General features: G+C 40.1%; 1 protein-coding gene across 5 annotated transcripts in view; it reads right to left on the bottom strand.

Annotated features, from left to right (window-relative positions):
• The window catches only part of nav3 (neuron navigator 3), a 343,409-nt gene that overhangs the window by 44,681 nt on the left and 282,539 nt on the right, over positions 1-16,189 (bottom strand). For all 5 annotated transcript variants that reach the window (XM_040143100.1, XM_040143064.1, XM_040143071.1 and 2 more), the window contains one exon: positions 15,579-15,698. In XM_040143100.1, coding sequence (XP_039999034.1) covers positions 15,579-15,698 — 120 coding nt within the window. The remainder of the gene's footprint in view (positions 1-15,578; positions 15,699-16,189) is intronic.

The following is a 16,189-nucleotide window of genomic DNA, read 5'->3' as shown; positions in this document are numbered from 1 at the left end:
AAAAAAGGAAAAGTGATTGAAACAAAGGTTTAGGCTCCCTGCATGGTCAGTACTTAGTAACACCCCCTTTGACAAGTATTACAGCTTGTAAACACTTTTTGTAGCAGCTAAAAGTCTTTCAGTACTTGTTTGGGGGATTTTTGCCTATTCTGCCTGCAAAAGGCTTCTAGTTCTGTGAGATTCTCAGGCCGTCTTGCATGTACTGTGAGGGCTACACATAGATTTTCGATGATGTTTAGGTCGGGGGACTGTGAGGATCATGGTAAAACCTTCAGCTTGTGCTTCTTGAGGTAGTCCATTGTGGATTTTGAGGTGTTTAGGATAATTATCCTGTCGTAGAAGCCTCCTCTTTTCATCTTCAGCTTTTTTACAGACAGTGTGATGATTGCTCCCAGAATTTGCCGGTATATAATTGAATACATTCTTCCATCTACCAGTGAAATGTTCCCCATGCCATTGGCTGAAACACAAGCCCAAAGCATGATTGATCCTCCTGTGATTAAGATTTGGAGAGGTGTTGGATTCATGGAATTCTGCACCCTTTTTCCTCTAAACATACCTTTCCTCATTGTGGTCAAAAAGTTCTATTTTAGCTTCATCATCCACAGAACTTGTTTCCAAAATGCATCAGGCCTGTTTAGATTTTCTTTTGCAAACTTCTGATGCTGAATTTTGTGGTGAGGACACAGGAAAGGTTTTCTTCTGATGACTCTTCGATGAAGGTCATATTTTTGCAGGTGTCGCTGACTGCAAAATCTTCCTGAAGGTCTTTTGCAGTCAAACAGGGGTTTTGATTTGCCTTTCTAGCAATCATACAAGCAGTTCTCTGTGAAAGTTTTCTTGGTCTTCCAGACCTCAACTTGACCTCCACCGTTCCTGTTAACTGCCATTTCTTAATTACATTACAAACTGAGGCAACGGTTACCTGAAAACCCTTTTTTCTATCTTCTTATAGACTTCTCCTGCTTTGTGGGCATCAGTTATTTTAATTTTCAGAGTACTAGGCAGCTGCTTAGATGAGCCCATGGCTGCTGATTGTTGGGACAAAGTTTGAGGAGTCAGAGTATTTATAAGGTTTTGACATTTGCATCACCTGGTCTTTCCTGATGATGACTGTGAACAAGCCATAGCCCTGACAATCTACTAAGGTCTGAGACCTTGGTAAAAGTTATCTGAGAACTCACCCCTCTTGGGGGGGCCAAACTTTTGTATGGTGTTCCTTTCCTTTTTTTCCCTCTAAACTTGTACAAAACAAAAATAATACACTAATCTTGGTTAAAATGTTGAAAGAAATGTGTCATCTTTAACTTCAACTTTAACTTTTTCATGCCATTGTACAACTGTGATGCCTGAGGGCATTTTCATATTAGGTACAATCGCTTTGTACCGCCCCTGAATGTGTTTGCCCCCCCATCCCGCTGCTCAGCTTTACATTAATAATGTTGTACAGTTTCGTATCTACACATCGATTACAGTAGGTGGGAGTATGCATCTAGTTGGTTTGCGATCTGCCAGTAAACACAAAGAAGAAAAAGAGTACACTTGCATCATCAACTATGTGCCATTGTTTATGTTGTCGCTCCAGTGGCATTGCTCTGTTGTTCTGTTGTACCCGCGTGCATTTAATACTATCGAGTTATTCCATAAATCTTGGCATTTTTGTGTGTAGTGTCCAGTTGTGATTATATGATTTCGTCTGCCCAAATTTCAAGCAAGCATTTAATTTCTTCATTAAACCAGAGAGATCTTTTTGTGGCCATGTCAGGTCTGGACCTGTTGGGGAAATCTCAGCATGCAAAGTCTATTAGAAAGATTCTCCTCTTAATTTTCAGATGCTGCTGAGGTAGCAGAACTGCTTACAAGCCAAAGGCAGCTACCAGGTGGGAAGTTGTGACTTCACCACAGAGAAAAGTGAAACAAATGATAATGAAAAAGAATGTCTACCTTTCCAACTGTTTTTATTTTACTGCAGATTGTATTGCAAATCCTTGATTTTCGCCTGCTGCGTTGCAGCACATAGCTGCTTCCAAGCTGTGAATGCACTGCTGAGGTGCCACTCAACCGTGCAAACATTATCTCATTCAATATTCAATACACTGGGTCTTGTTCCTTCTATGGCCCAGAGGAGACGATGCTATTAGCAGCATGAAAAAAATAAAAGCAGTGATTACACTATATCAAGAAAATAAACGAGATGAGGCGATTGAAAAATATTTGATGGTGCTGAAGGAGTGAATTGGAGATGTCCTACAGATGGGACAATGAAAAGACTTCCTCTGTGGACCTCTTACATAACAACATTAAGGGACAAAAACAATATGTAATGACATTTAAAGACATGAAGTGGGGCCAATTTAGATTCAAGAACTGCTTGTGTCTGACACTTAATTGAGACTATATATAATTATTAATATGAAAATCTTGACTCTAATTTTGGGCACTTTCATGTTTAAGCTTCAATTAAGGGAACAATTCACAAAAAAAGTATTATAAGAGTTATTAAAATCCTGTGGATGATTTGGAAGATACATTGACATGAAAACATCCAGCAGAGACATAGCTCTCATCTGACAGCTATTAAAAGTGAAAAACACCTTGCAAGTGAATTCCTATTTCTGCTTTCTTTAATCGTCTACAGTTTAGTTGGTATTTGTGAAATGTAATTTCATATTGGATGCTTGCTTCAGTTACTATAATAAATCACTAACTGTCCACACAGCAAGCTCAAGTGCTCAGGAGAAGACAAGTGTCGCACACAAAACTTTGAAATGCAGTGCTTCTCTCTCCCACACATACAGTCTATACACACATGAAGAACAGAACTCTGTAATGTAAATGGAAAACACTCATTCTCATTTGCCTGTAGAGCACCATAATCCCAGTTAATGCCACTGAGCTCTTACAATTAAAAAACAAGACATCCTCGCAAATGACTTTACTCTTCTCCTGCCTTTTTGTCAGCTGCTAAAGTTGGGGATAGGCTCACCTTCTCTTTGACTCTGATGTAGAGCACAAAGAGACCAGCTATCAGAACAAATTACGCCGTGTGACTCAATGCAAACACAATACAAAGGCGCATCAATCACTTAGTACAGGTTCCAAACAGAAGTTATGTGTGTAGAGTAGTTTCTAGCTTTGCTGTCAACTCACCTCTGATGGGATGGACGCTGCCTGTTGTCTTGTGACAGAGCTATTTTGCTTTGGTTTGTTTCCCTACCCCGCCTACTACCACAGGACGCAAAACCCCACCTAGCAGAGAAGCTAGAAGCTGTGAAACGAGTAGGAGTCCAGAGAGGAAATGGGAACTAGAGAGAGAGGAATAAAGGACTATCTCACTCTTCCACTTTCATCCCCTACTGCTGCTGCCAGCTCCCCCTCCTTTCTCTTCATCTCCTCTCCCCTCCTCACCAGGATGGGCCTGTCAGCCCTAGGAGAGGAAATCAGACATGTCTTCGGCAGCGGGTTACCAAGGGTTAATTAAAGGGGGATGACAATGCAGAATCAAGCCCAATCAAGGAGATATTGCTTTGCTGGCTGAGAGCTGACTGTCCCTCATCTTTGCTGAATGCCTCTGACTGGAAGTGATCTCATGCATAATACGTGAGATGGCTCAGAAAAGTCTGTCCATACAGCCTCATGTTGGGACATTATTCATGACTCTCCTCCCTAAATCACTGAAAGAGCCTAATGGTGGGCAGTAAAGCAAGAGGACAAGCACGATGAGCTGTTGGACCTGCTTCATTCATCTTTATTTATCCAGGCAGACTAACTTAAGCTTCCTCATCAGTGCCAACCACTGCTAGAGTTAATAATAATAATAATAATAATAATAATATCATACATCCTTATATGGAACCTGCATTGTGCTATGTTCTCTTTCCTCCTCTTCTCTCTTTCTTTCAACCCAACCAGTCGAGGCAGACGGCCTCCCACCGTTAGCCAAGTTCAGTTCAAGATTTTTTAACTTGCCACTGTCACCAAGTGTTTGCTCATGGGGGAATGTTGGGTCTCTGTAAATATAGCTATAAAGAGTACATTTTAGACCTGCTCTACATGACAAGTGCCCTGAGATACCTTCTGTTATGATTTGGCAGTATATAAATAAAACTGAATTGAATTTAACACCTTATCCAGGTAGTATAAGGTGTTTGAACCATAATGGATGAGATGTTGTGAAATCAAGACACACCTGCATACAGGTGATCATATACCTGAATACTGCTATGATCATGTATACAGGGACATGAATAACCAGATTTCTTATGTTCCATGGAAACGTCATGTCAATAAAAACTCTATGATCTTCTTTTGTTGATGTCTGGTGTCAGAGGGTAGCAATCTCTTCCAAGAGATCACATATAGTATGAGCAATCATGTCAAATCCTTGCCTTTGGATTTTCTCTTAACTGTTCATGCAGGACACTCAAACCTTTGTGTCTAATGCTAGAAAATTTAATTCTTTTTTCAGGGAACAGTTAAAATTAACTGGATACAGGCTGAATCACTACTGTTCCATGAGGCAGAGTGATCAAGATAAGCAAAGTGGCCATTTGTTCACATAAAATGTATTTTTTCAAGTTGTTGTGTCACAGGAAGAGAAAAATCTTTTTGGCCAAAAAAAAAATCCAATCCAATTCAGCCTGACACAACTCAATTAAAGATAGGAACAGTGACCTTGGAAGGATGGGTGTAAATGTGTCTGTTGGCAAGCAGTGACAGAACGTCAGCACTGTTTGGCTGGGCTGGTAAAGACGTACAGGCTTCCTACTGCAATGCAGTCAAAGATGTAAACAAAATCTTTAGCCATTCAGAGGCGAGGGGTTTCCAGCAGGCTAATACATCCTGGCAGGGTTTTTTTAAGTCTCTGGCACACTGCTGGCAAATGTGCAAACAAACAGCCCACATAAGTGCTCACAACCCCACAGCCACCCCAACCTCCTCGACCTCCTCCTCTTCTGGCCTGGAAGCAGATAAACTCCCCAAAACCATGTTTCTACCTCATTTTCTATCATAGCAAATTTAAGGTGTTTGGGTTTTGGACTATTGGTGGGACAAAACAAGCAATGTGAACACATCATGATGGGTTCTGGGATAATGTGATAGATAGTGACATTTTATAGACCTAACAATTAACTGTTTTATCGAGTAAAAAATCATTAGATAAATCAGCAATGAAAATAATCATTAGTTGCTGCCCGACTGAAAAGCATTAAAATAAGCAGTCAAAAATAAAACAAGGTTTAAAAAATTGTTTGAATTCAAATATACTGCATATAAGACACACTGGCAAATAGCCTAGTATGGGAGGGGCAACAGGAACCAGATGGTCACCAACCTTGGTGAGGTTGGGGGGTTGGAGGGAATGGGTGGGGTAGCGGGAATCAGCGGATCACCCGCCCGTCTGCCTCTGCTTTCTGTGGCATATGACTTGGCAAACTGCTCACCACCAAACCAAGCACCCTCTACTGTTCTGGCACAGAAAAATCTTTATGTTTCTAGGATTATGGCAAAGTGGCAGCTCTCCCAAGCCCCTCAGCTGAAGTTAGAATCTGACCACCAATGACTTTGGCATGTGTTCTGAATCAACGATGAGCAGTGGACAACTGGCTGTGTCTTTATGGGAAAGAGACTTGAATAGGTTGCCACAATTAACTGTATATCTATCCTTAACTGTTTGTCAATCCTTGAAACTTGAAAACCTAATAAAAGATTCAAAAAGTACAATATACACTAAGTAATGAGGTTTTATCTGGCATTTTAAATTTTGAACAACTGTAAGAATAATGGTCTTATCAATTTATGCACAGGTTTGGAATTCCTATGATATCTTGTTTAGGTAATTGTAAGTATTTTACTGTTCAAAAAAGTCCAAAAAAACAATAATAGGATCCGTACAGCTTCATGAATGTTGGACTGCCATAATTATAGCACAACACTCATCATTTAAAAAGATTAAATTACCACAACAGAGTCAGTCTCCATGGCAGTGAAGTGAATTAGCAATGATAGGAGCTTTGTCGATTCTTATCTTCAAAAACTCATTAGGCCTCTCAGATGATGAATGGAGTCATATCCTAGGAAATTTTAAACCAAATGAATTGATGCAGCTGTAACAGGAGGCCTTTAGTCTTTTTATCCTAAAATCTATCCTGCATTAGCACTGTATACAGGCAATCCTGACTCAATCCATCGGGCAGTACTACAGACAATTCTTTCATGAATCTTATTATCCACTGCCACACTGGTGTACTGTGACATAAAAAAAAAGGGTCTCTATAGCCAAGACTTTTAAGACCTTCCCAAGTCCTCTTTGTTGGGTTAAAATGTTCAAAAAATGTGGCAAGAATGATTTCAAGGTCTACATTCATTTTTCTAAGTTATGAATAGAATGAGAAAGAGTTGTAATAAACTGCCTACAAACCACCCTCACACAATTCAGGCACAGAATACCTTATAAAATGATAACAACAGCTAAATGTGATGCTTTGATTTCAATGTTGTTTTTCTCATTTCATCACAGCTTGTTGCCAACTGCATAACAAAGAAGACACTTTGAGTTAAAAAACGTGCAGACAATTCAATCTTTTAAATGAATTCCCGTTCCCAGTAAACTCTCAGTGGCACAGGCTCTGCATCAACAGTCAAATAAGCTGCAGCTTTCCCCTCTGTAAACACACCAGGCTTTTTAACTGGAAAAACTCATTTGATTAAAAGTTAAAATCACCAGTGTTGAGACTCTAGATATATTTGAATCATTGCTTGTAATGGAGGGTATCACTCTCTTTCAAATACAACACAACATCACTTGGTTGTTAAGATCAATGGCTCACCTTCCTATTCTCTTCTAACGTTTCATCACATTACTTATAATGCAGCACTGTGGTAACAGTCTGACCTACACAAAAACATTTAGCACTGTTTACTTCATATTTACTTATGGACACACTTCTGTTCACTTTGAGTCCATTACACGTGGAGTTTTAGGGGCACCCAGCTGTACTCCTTATACTCATGATACGTAATGCAAGAGAGTAATGCCTTTAAGTGTCATGGCAAGCTTACAGTGTCACCTTAGTATGCGTCACAGACATCCCATCTCCGTTTCCCTTAAATCTGACTACTATGTGGCCTGGACAATACACAAGAATGAATGTGGGGTAGCATGCATTCTTCATGTATGACCTGTTTAGCCCATACAGTATGCACTAGTGAGGGATACAAATGTCTTATTTCCCTCTTAGGTCACCTTTGTGTCATTCTAAGGTGAGCCACCATCATGGAATCACTTTTTCCCATAAATTGCATAGAGTCAGACCTGAGACCTGTGAATATGGGATTATTTGCATGAACAGAGGGTATAAAGATGCCTATACATACACAGTTTCAAGAAATATGGAGTTGAAAAGGGAATGACGACCCATAAATGTTCCTGATTGGTCCCTGAACAGGGGATGTTGCAGTAGGATGTCCAAATTGTGTGTAACATTTCTATCATGGAGGAGCTAGCTTCTGAAAGTTTTCATAATAATTGAACTTTTCCTCTATTCTGTAAGAATGCAGTTTTTTGGAGGAAAGAGCAAGGGAGGTCCTTTAATTTTTTTAAAAATCTTTTTTATCTTTCTCTATGTTAGCCTGCACGTGTCAAATTCATCACGTAATTGATTTAGTAATGACAGAAAGACAGACATCTGCTGCCATACAAATCGGGCCTCAGCGTCATCTGATGTAATTCATAATGTAATATGAGTATATTAATGTTTAAACTCAGGTACATGACCTACATGAATTTTTATGCTTTGCCTCTTTCAATTATAAACGGTGAAACGAATTATACCAACTAAGTTCTGTTACATTATTTAATATTGGTGTGAGGGTTTTGCAATTTTATCTGAAGTCAAAGGTTGGGTCTGAAAATATAAATAAAAATACTTATGACACTGGGGAGGATGAGATGGGAAGATCAATACCGGCTTCGTATCATCTGTTAAATATGAATCTAGAGTCAGCTTACTGTTAGCTTAGCTTAAGGAAACAGCTTGCCAGGCTCTGTCAAGTGTACCAGTTTGAGTGGTACTGATGCCCTCAACTCTCTGGAAAGCGCATCAGTGTGTTTCCCCAAATGTTGAACTAGAGTGTTTAACCACATGACTTTCAAACCAGCAAATGTCAAGAGGTTACTACTCACAACAGATTTAAATTAAAATCTCACTACATGACAGGTTTACAGCTGTAATTCTTGATGAGTTAAATTGTGTTTAAAATGTGAAATTGAAAAATTCCCATTAGTGCAATGGAACTGGGAGTAGTTCTATAGTGATTCTTACTTACAGACGTTCATTTCTTTTGGCTTTCACTGTAAAATATAATGAAGAGGCTGCTGTAGGCAACATATTTTTAAAACATGAATTCATTATTTTTTAGTTTTTGTGATAATATCGCAAAATAAATGTGGTCATCCTCATCTCTCTACAAAGACACTGATAGCTATGCTGTCTTTCACCTCCCAGATGAATAACCTGCCCCTGACAGACAGAGTTGTGGTTCACAGTCAGAGGGCATATGGCCCAAAGATCATCATGCTGAGAGCTGCTCCAGCTAGGCTCAGTGAAGGAAAATGAACCATGACAGAATATAGTAACAGAAACACAGAATATACAGACCCGCTCCACTAAGCAAAATGTAAAGAAACAGAATTAAAAAGAACGATACTATTAGACATCCTAATGTGTAATATAAAGTATCTGAACTTTTGTTTGAAATTGAACATTGAAGTTTTTGTCACTTAAAAAAAAAAAAAAAGACATTTGAGGAAGTAATGAAGGAGCTGATTAACCATGCACAGTAGAAAAACAAAAAAGGATGTTTTTACAAAGGAATACTGAGATTGTGTAAAAATATGGACAAAAATGGGCCCTCCTCTGAGGCTGAATTTGGACCAATTTGGACCAATATACATGATTTTGCTAAACTGGAAGGCTCATATTTAAGCAGTGAAACAGCACCCGTGCACATTACATGCTCGGAGGGGCAGATATAACCTCACTGATTTGAGTACAGACATCTTCCGAAGAGTGAAAGGGTTCGTTGGATCCAAACCTTACATTTAGAAAATGAAGTAGGGCAGGATGTCTTTTGATTTCATCACTGCCCGTTCTGTAACTACTTGACTTCACTCATTAATTCAGTAAGTACAGAAATTAACGCAGATAGCTTCCCCTGGAGGAAAGTATGAGAAATATTCAGATTAATTATAGAGAGCAGCATCTACGGTGGAAGACACAGTTGAATCAATGCCAAACAATAAGAAATAAGAGGAAAACTCCGCCTCCAAAAAGTGGAAACTTTCATTTGAGCTCCTCTGAATGAATAGATGGCTTATTAGTGTGTGTTTGTGTGGGCCACAATTTGACTGTATTGGAGAGGAAATTTGTGTGTATGCAAGCACCCGCACAAGGGGGGGACATGCATTTGCATGAACATGCACACACACAAGAGCCAGAAGCAGCTGTGTATTGAAACCTGCGATAAAAACTTTTTCCAATTATTGTCACAGTCAGCTAAGTAGAGTCTGTGTGCCTGTGTGCTATTCATTAAGGGGGAAAGAGTGGAAAAAGACAAATGTCTGTGAAAAAAAGAAAGACACAGACAAGTGCCAAAAAACTTCAGAAAGCTAGAAAGCAGAAACGTTGAAGCAAGCGCTGCAGTTTCAGGTGCAACGTGAGAAAGGATATTTTCTTCCTAAGTGGCGCCCCTGGCAGAGATGAGCTACACAGAGCCTTATATAAGGACTGGCTTTGTCATTGATGGTTAAGAACCATCTCCTCCAAATCTCCTCGCTGCTTACAGCAGCACTGACGAGTCATACAGCTTCACCAAGACTGTCACTGAGCGACAGCCGGGATTCTGCTGCTCAGTAACGCCTACATATGTGCAGAAATCCACATACAGACACTTACACAAACAGAGAGACAGACACACACACACACACACATCAGTCTCTCACTCGCTCTCTCTCTCTCTCTTAAATTGTGGTCCAGGACAAGTGCACAAACAAAGTCTCTGTTTGTCAAGCATGGACAACACAACCACAACACATATTCAAATGCAAACTTGTCTCCAATCCCCCAAAGCTTCAAATAATCAAAAAATGCAGAGGCAGCTTCCACAGTCCAGCCATTAAAAAGGAGGGTGAGTGAGAGAAAAAGAGAGAGAGACAGTGCCACACACCAGACATCAGGATGCTAAAAGCGAGGCCCTGTTACTTATTCATGTCTCTGCTGAGAACGGGGAGCCTGTGTCAAAACATTCTCCTTAGACGTCTTTTCTTGACAGTAAAGCCAAGAGCATGCACTCATCTATGTTGCATGACAGGAGGGTATTTTTAGAGAGGGGCTTTTATCCAAGGCTGAATTCACCATTGTTTTGAAACAGACTGATTGGAAGAGGGATCTGAGGCCTTGTTGTTCAGCTGCTTTGGGGCAGATGGTCAGTTTCAGGAGACTCTATTCTTAGCACAAATGAAAAACACCTTGAAAAGTAACTGTATATTTTACACTGTACTTATTTCCGTATCTTTTCTCACTTAGTTTTGCTGAACACTGGTTGTAAAAAGCATAGGCTCTGGCCTAACAGTGATGATAAAAGCACTCAAAACTAAATCTTGACTTCTCAGCTTTTTCTCTCCCTTCCAGGCAAACTGCCTCAAGAAACGTACTGCATCGCTCGCTGTACAACACAGCATTTTCCCAAGAAACAAGGACACCCACAAAGCGGATCTGATCAAGAAATGGAGATGAACAGTATCTAACACCACCTATATTCAACTCAAGCACATATCTCCCGTAAAGTTTACAGCAGCAAATATAAGCCCACGCTGTTCTAGCCCCAGATGGTCTCGGTCACCTGCTGGCCATTAGTCTTGAACTGATGAGTCATTTAGATGAATTTCCTCAGGGGTTCTGTTGGTTGGGGATAAAGCTACCATGGGTGGCAGCCATGGGAGTCGTTATGGACGGAGAAAAGCCTGAAGCATAATGAGCCTCATGAGAGCTCAGTTTATGTACACAGACCGACTCCCACCTTCTGCCTCCCAGGAACTCTCTCTACTACTGTCAGTGTGCCAGGAGAACTGGGAGTGAGGGATGTGTACTTGTGCAAGTGTGTATTTATGTTTGATTGAGGTATGTGTGGCTGCATGTGTGTACCTTCCCAATTATTGCTCATAATTGAGAGGTATTTTTTTCCAAATAATTTGTCCCAAACTATATTTGACATCCAGCTACCACCCAAAAACAGCTGAAATCCTTGGCTCTTCTCTAAAACTTCCTCACTCAAAGTATAGCCATGTCCAGTCAACAGAGAAAAGACAGCAAACTAACCTTTCTGAAAAAAAAAAAGTTTTGTAACAACAACAATTATGAAGAGGCTGTAATATAATATGCATATATAGTAATAGCCATTACAGAAGTTTCCATTCATGCATTGCTGCTGCGTGGAATACATTTCTTTTATACAGCAAAATCAATTAAGACTTAAAAGCCCGGTTTTGGTTTTAGAGGAAGAGATTCTTCTTAGATGTTGCTTAGATGTTCAACAATCATACAAGGACAAGAAGACCACAAAGAACTATTACTCCACAGCAAACCAGTTTAACAATGGACCTGTTTCACAAAAATATTTTAGACTGGTCTATAATGTTCGGCCAGTTTTTATTTTGCTCTTATTTTGGTCTAATGCAAGAAGGACACTTTCAGAAAAATAAAGACTGGTTTATTTTAAGCCTAAAAAGTTAGCCCCAGGCAAACTCACAACTCAGGCAAATACCTTTTGCGTGAGTGAAGAGAGCTGAAATGTTTGATGTGGTTATTAAGTCAGCAATGTTTTTTAGTGAGAAAGTTAGAAAAAAACTGTACCCAGAATGGCACGCAGTACAGTGCATACCTCTGCCGAGGCCAAATATTGACAAAAATGTTGAAAAATGCCCTATCTTGCGATGTTAGGGACGGTTATTAAAAATGACTCGATCCACCCCCTTTAACTGGATCTGCATCAAAAATTTAATGGGTTCTTCAATGGCCCATGTCCCATCCTTCCACCAGGTTTGATGCAAATCACTTGAGAATTTATGTGTAATCCTGCTGACAAATAAACAAATGAACAAAACAAACAGACAGACATGGAAAAACTAAACCTCCTTGGCAGAGGTAATTATCCTTACTTAAAATAGTCAAAAACTATACTGCTTTGCACAACGGCTGAATGTAGACCTCTATTTGAAGTCTGACTATTAGTTTGATCTAAGCCACAGTCGAAGCTTGTCTTTGTGAAACGTGCCCCAAAATGCAGTGTAGCCACAAGACAGTCAGGATATGCCTTATGGCTGAGGCACGAGTCAGACTTTTTCTTTGATTATAAAATCCCTGACTCTAAAAGCCTCTGACAATCCAGAACTAAGTGCAACAAGTTTAGATTTCTTCTCTGGGGATTGGTTAGAGATATTCTAGGAAGTTTACATTTAAATGAGGCATTTGAGTAAGTTCTAGAAAAATATTAACTACAATTTTTAATCAGAAAATACACTTAACATCACCAATTGAAGATACACTATAACAGCCTGTCTAGGGGCAGGGGGTTTGCAAATAATCAGCTACTTATTGCAGTGTTGACTGAATCTTCCAATGCTTGAAAAGAAAGCCAAAGATTTTCTCTTGTATAAGGGAATGAAAATAAAGCAGCAACTGAGCAGACATGCAAGAAAAAAATCAGACTACAACACTATCAGTCAATTACAGAGGTAGTTTAAAAATGTGTTGAACAGCTAAATATGAAAAAATCTGGGGGGCATGAGGGAAAGAGAAACTAGACAATTTGGATTTGATTCACTTACAGTTTCAAAATGAATGCTTTGCTTGTATTTATCATTCTTAAAAAGTTCCTAAAAGTCAGTGAACTGATTGTTTGAACTTGTGCTTTCACTACAACTCATTTCACTTAAAGACAGGGGGTTATGTGGAAAAGAAGACAAACGCTTTGGGATAAAGAAGGAAGAGATCATGGAGGGCAGATCGTATCCTACAGAGGGAGCAAAAGCTGGGCTGAGCTGCGAAGCCCAGTGAGCAATGGCTTGGGAAATGAATTTCCCCCTGAGCTTTGTTGTATGTCAGTGAGAAGTGACATACACTCAGCTTCTGACAATCATACATGTCAGAGGGAGGCAGGAGGAAGCATTACGTGTATTTTTGTGTGTGCGTTTGTGTGTGTGCTTGTGTGTGCGCGTATATACATTCATATAGCTCTGTAAGGGAAAAGAAAGGAAAGAAAGAATGAAGGAAAACAAAGTTCCAGACTTCAAATTCTGATATTATCGGGGGTGCATTGTCTGCAGGCATCTAAAGGGGAAGCAGCCTTCAATATTTCCTCATTGCCCCTGAGGCCCAGACTGCTAACACAGAATTTAGCTGAGAAAAGCTGCAATTTTTTGGATTTATGTCAAGGCAAGGTAAAAATATTAAAATTCTGAGATTAAAAACATGCAGGGTGAAGCTGAGACTTGGCAAATGGAAGAGACAATTCACAGGGTTCATGTTTATTCTTAACTGATCTTTCCCTTTGCCAGAGTGTCAAAGTCTGACAGGCGGGGCAGGTTAATCGCCTATTCTGAACCTCTGGTCAGGTCTAGCATGTTTTGATGCTCGACCAATCACAGATATGTGAACCCGAGCACATAACCCAGAAGCAGCAGGATCGTCTGGGCTGTGAATCAATTGGATTATGTAGACGGGTATCAAAAACAAAGACACAGACACAGGAGGAAGCAGGCACATATGAAATCTGTACTTCAAAATGTCTTAATGCCTCATGTAACCACAGCACTTAATTTAAAGCACTATTACAAAAGCCAACTAATTCCATCCATCCATCGCTTAGCTATACCGCTTATCCTTTGAGGGTCGCAGACGGGATGGAGCCCATCCCGGCTGACATTGGGCCAGAGGCGGGGTACACCCTGGGCAGGTCTCCAGTCAGGCTGACACTTAGAGACAAGCAACCAGTCACGCTCACATCCACACCTACGGGCAATTCAGTCACACAACCGTGCCACCCCCAACTAATTCTTAAGAGCCATATCTGATTGCTTTTCAGGCCTCCCACTCCTCTAAACACTGCCACTCTTGAGAATCTTGGCAGAAGTTGAAGTTGCAACACTAGGAAATGTCACTGCATCAGTTGCTTCCCAGCAGCCTTTCTGAAGGCCTGTCATCACAATCTTAGCTTGACAGCCTCAAATCAGTACCACATCTCTCCTTTTCACCTCCTTTAGTCTTGAATGTCCCTGCAGTAAGGGGGGTGCCCTGACTATCACCACTAACTTATTTAAAACTTTCTGCTTGAGGCTTGTGGTTGTTTTTTTTTCATTATTCCTTCACTCGGCAGGGTTATATCTATGATCATCTATGATGAGCAAACTAGACGTGTTTTGTGCGGGGCAGATACTCTATGTTTCTCCATATCATCTGTCGCAGATTTTACTCTTTTAAGCAGCTTTTCCCCTCCCTTTAGTAAGCCTGTATCTTCAATAATACAATTCTATAGTTTTCCTTATCTCATATTTGTTCTCCTAACAGTATATGAATAAAGTTAGACAGTCGGGTATTAACTCCTATAACATTTATGATTGGTTTTGTGTGATGTCAGTGCTCTATGAGCAGTGTAGGAAGAAATTTGTCACACTGTGGTAATATTTGCAAGTGCAAATTAGTAATGTAAACTTAACAAAACCATACAGCATTTATGTACTTTAGTTCATTAAAAAAAACAAAATTTTCAGATCTAGATAATGCTTTTGCTGTATTAGCATAACAAATGTATCAGTTTGTTCTGACTACTTCTGCCTGTTTTCATGCTAATTTGCTAGCTAGGTAGCTGTCACAGGGGTGCATTACTTGGCATTACACCAATTCAATGAAACTGGCTCTAAGAGGATGTGCCTGCAGTTTCTGTTTCAATTCGATTCAATTTTATTTATATAGCGCCAAATCATAATAGAGGTTATCCTAGGGCACTTTTCATATAGAGCAGATCTAAACCGGATTCTTAATAGTTATATATACAGAGACCCAACATTACCCAATGAGCAAGCACTTGGTGACATGGCAAGGAAAAACTCCCTTTTAACAGATAGAAACCTTGAATAAAATCCGGCTCATGGTGGGTGGCCGTCTGCCTCGACCGGACTGGCTGCTTGGGAAAGCTGATATGTTTTCAACCTTCCTGCCATTCTCACCAAACTGTACCACTTGTCTCATGCACACGCATCACTGGTCTCAAAGCACAGTCCGGTGGATTTGCCCTTGCAAACATCCATTTGGCTACAGCTGAAAGTGTTTGGCAAATTAAAAAAAAATAGACAGAGTTTATGCATATTTGGATATTTAGCAATGTGCTTTCATCCATTCAATGTGTCCCTGGATAAATCTCAAAACTGAGACCTCAACCAGACCTAGGTGCGGTCCACAAACACATTGAACACACATCAGCAAAAGAAGCAGCCCTGTATGATTGACAGACTCCACCCTTACCTGTCTATGTCGCCTTGCATCTCTTTGCTCCCCCTCTGAGATATTTCTCGCGAAGAAGCCACGTCTGAGGCTCGGCCTGTGTTCCGTGCATACAGATGGAGTCCACTGTCTGTCAGGTATCTGTGAGAGGAGAATTAATTAGAGGAAGGAGATGTATGACCTCAGTTTAGCACACACAGTTTGAGTTATTCAATATTTGTACATAATGAAAAGCAAAAAATGAATTCGACTAAAGAGACTGTTTGGTCGATGGATAATCTGATTAATGAATACTGTTTAGACTGTAACGTTCATTTTTGTGAACTCACAAGAAAGGTACTTGTTTAAGTGAGTTTTTGTATCTGTGAATGTGTTTGTGGTAGTGAGTAAGTGGTAGGATTTGAGGCTACTGCCAGATAGCTATCAGACACGGCTGACAGGACATGGGGATCATTAGTGTTGAGCTAATTAAGCTAATAATTCACCTAATCACCTTTCCCTTCTGACGTGTTGTTACATTTCCTGTTCTGTCAGGTCTTTAATCCTATGGGTGCTTTACTCCATCATTCCTGTGTTTGGAGGGTGAATGGCTTTTTCAACACACCTACCACTTTCCCAAGGCAATTATTGCT

This window comes from Xiphias gladius, chromosome 2 (assembly GCF_016859285.1).
Source record: "Xiphias gladius isolate SHS-SW01 ecotype Sanya breed wild chromosome 2, ASM1685928v1, whole genome shotgun sequence".
NCBI classification, from domain to species: Eukaryota; Metazoa; Chordata; class Actinopteri; order Istiophoriformes; family Xiphiidae; genus Xiphias; species Xiphias gladius.
Note: the sequence above shows the minus strand (reverse complement) of the source record. Positions and strands in the feature narration are given on the sequence as shown.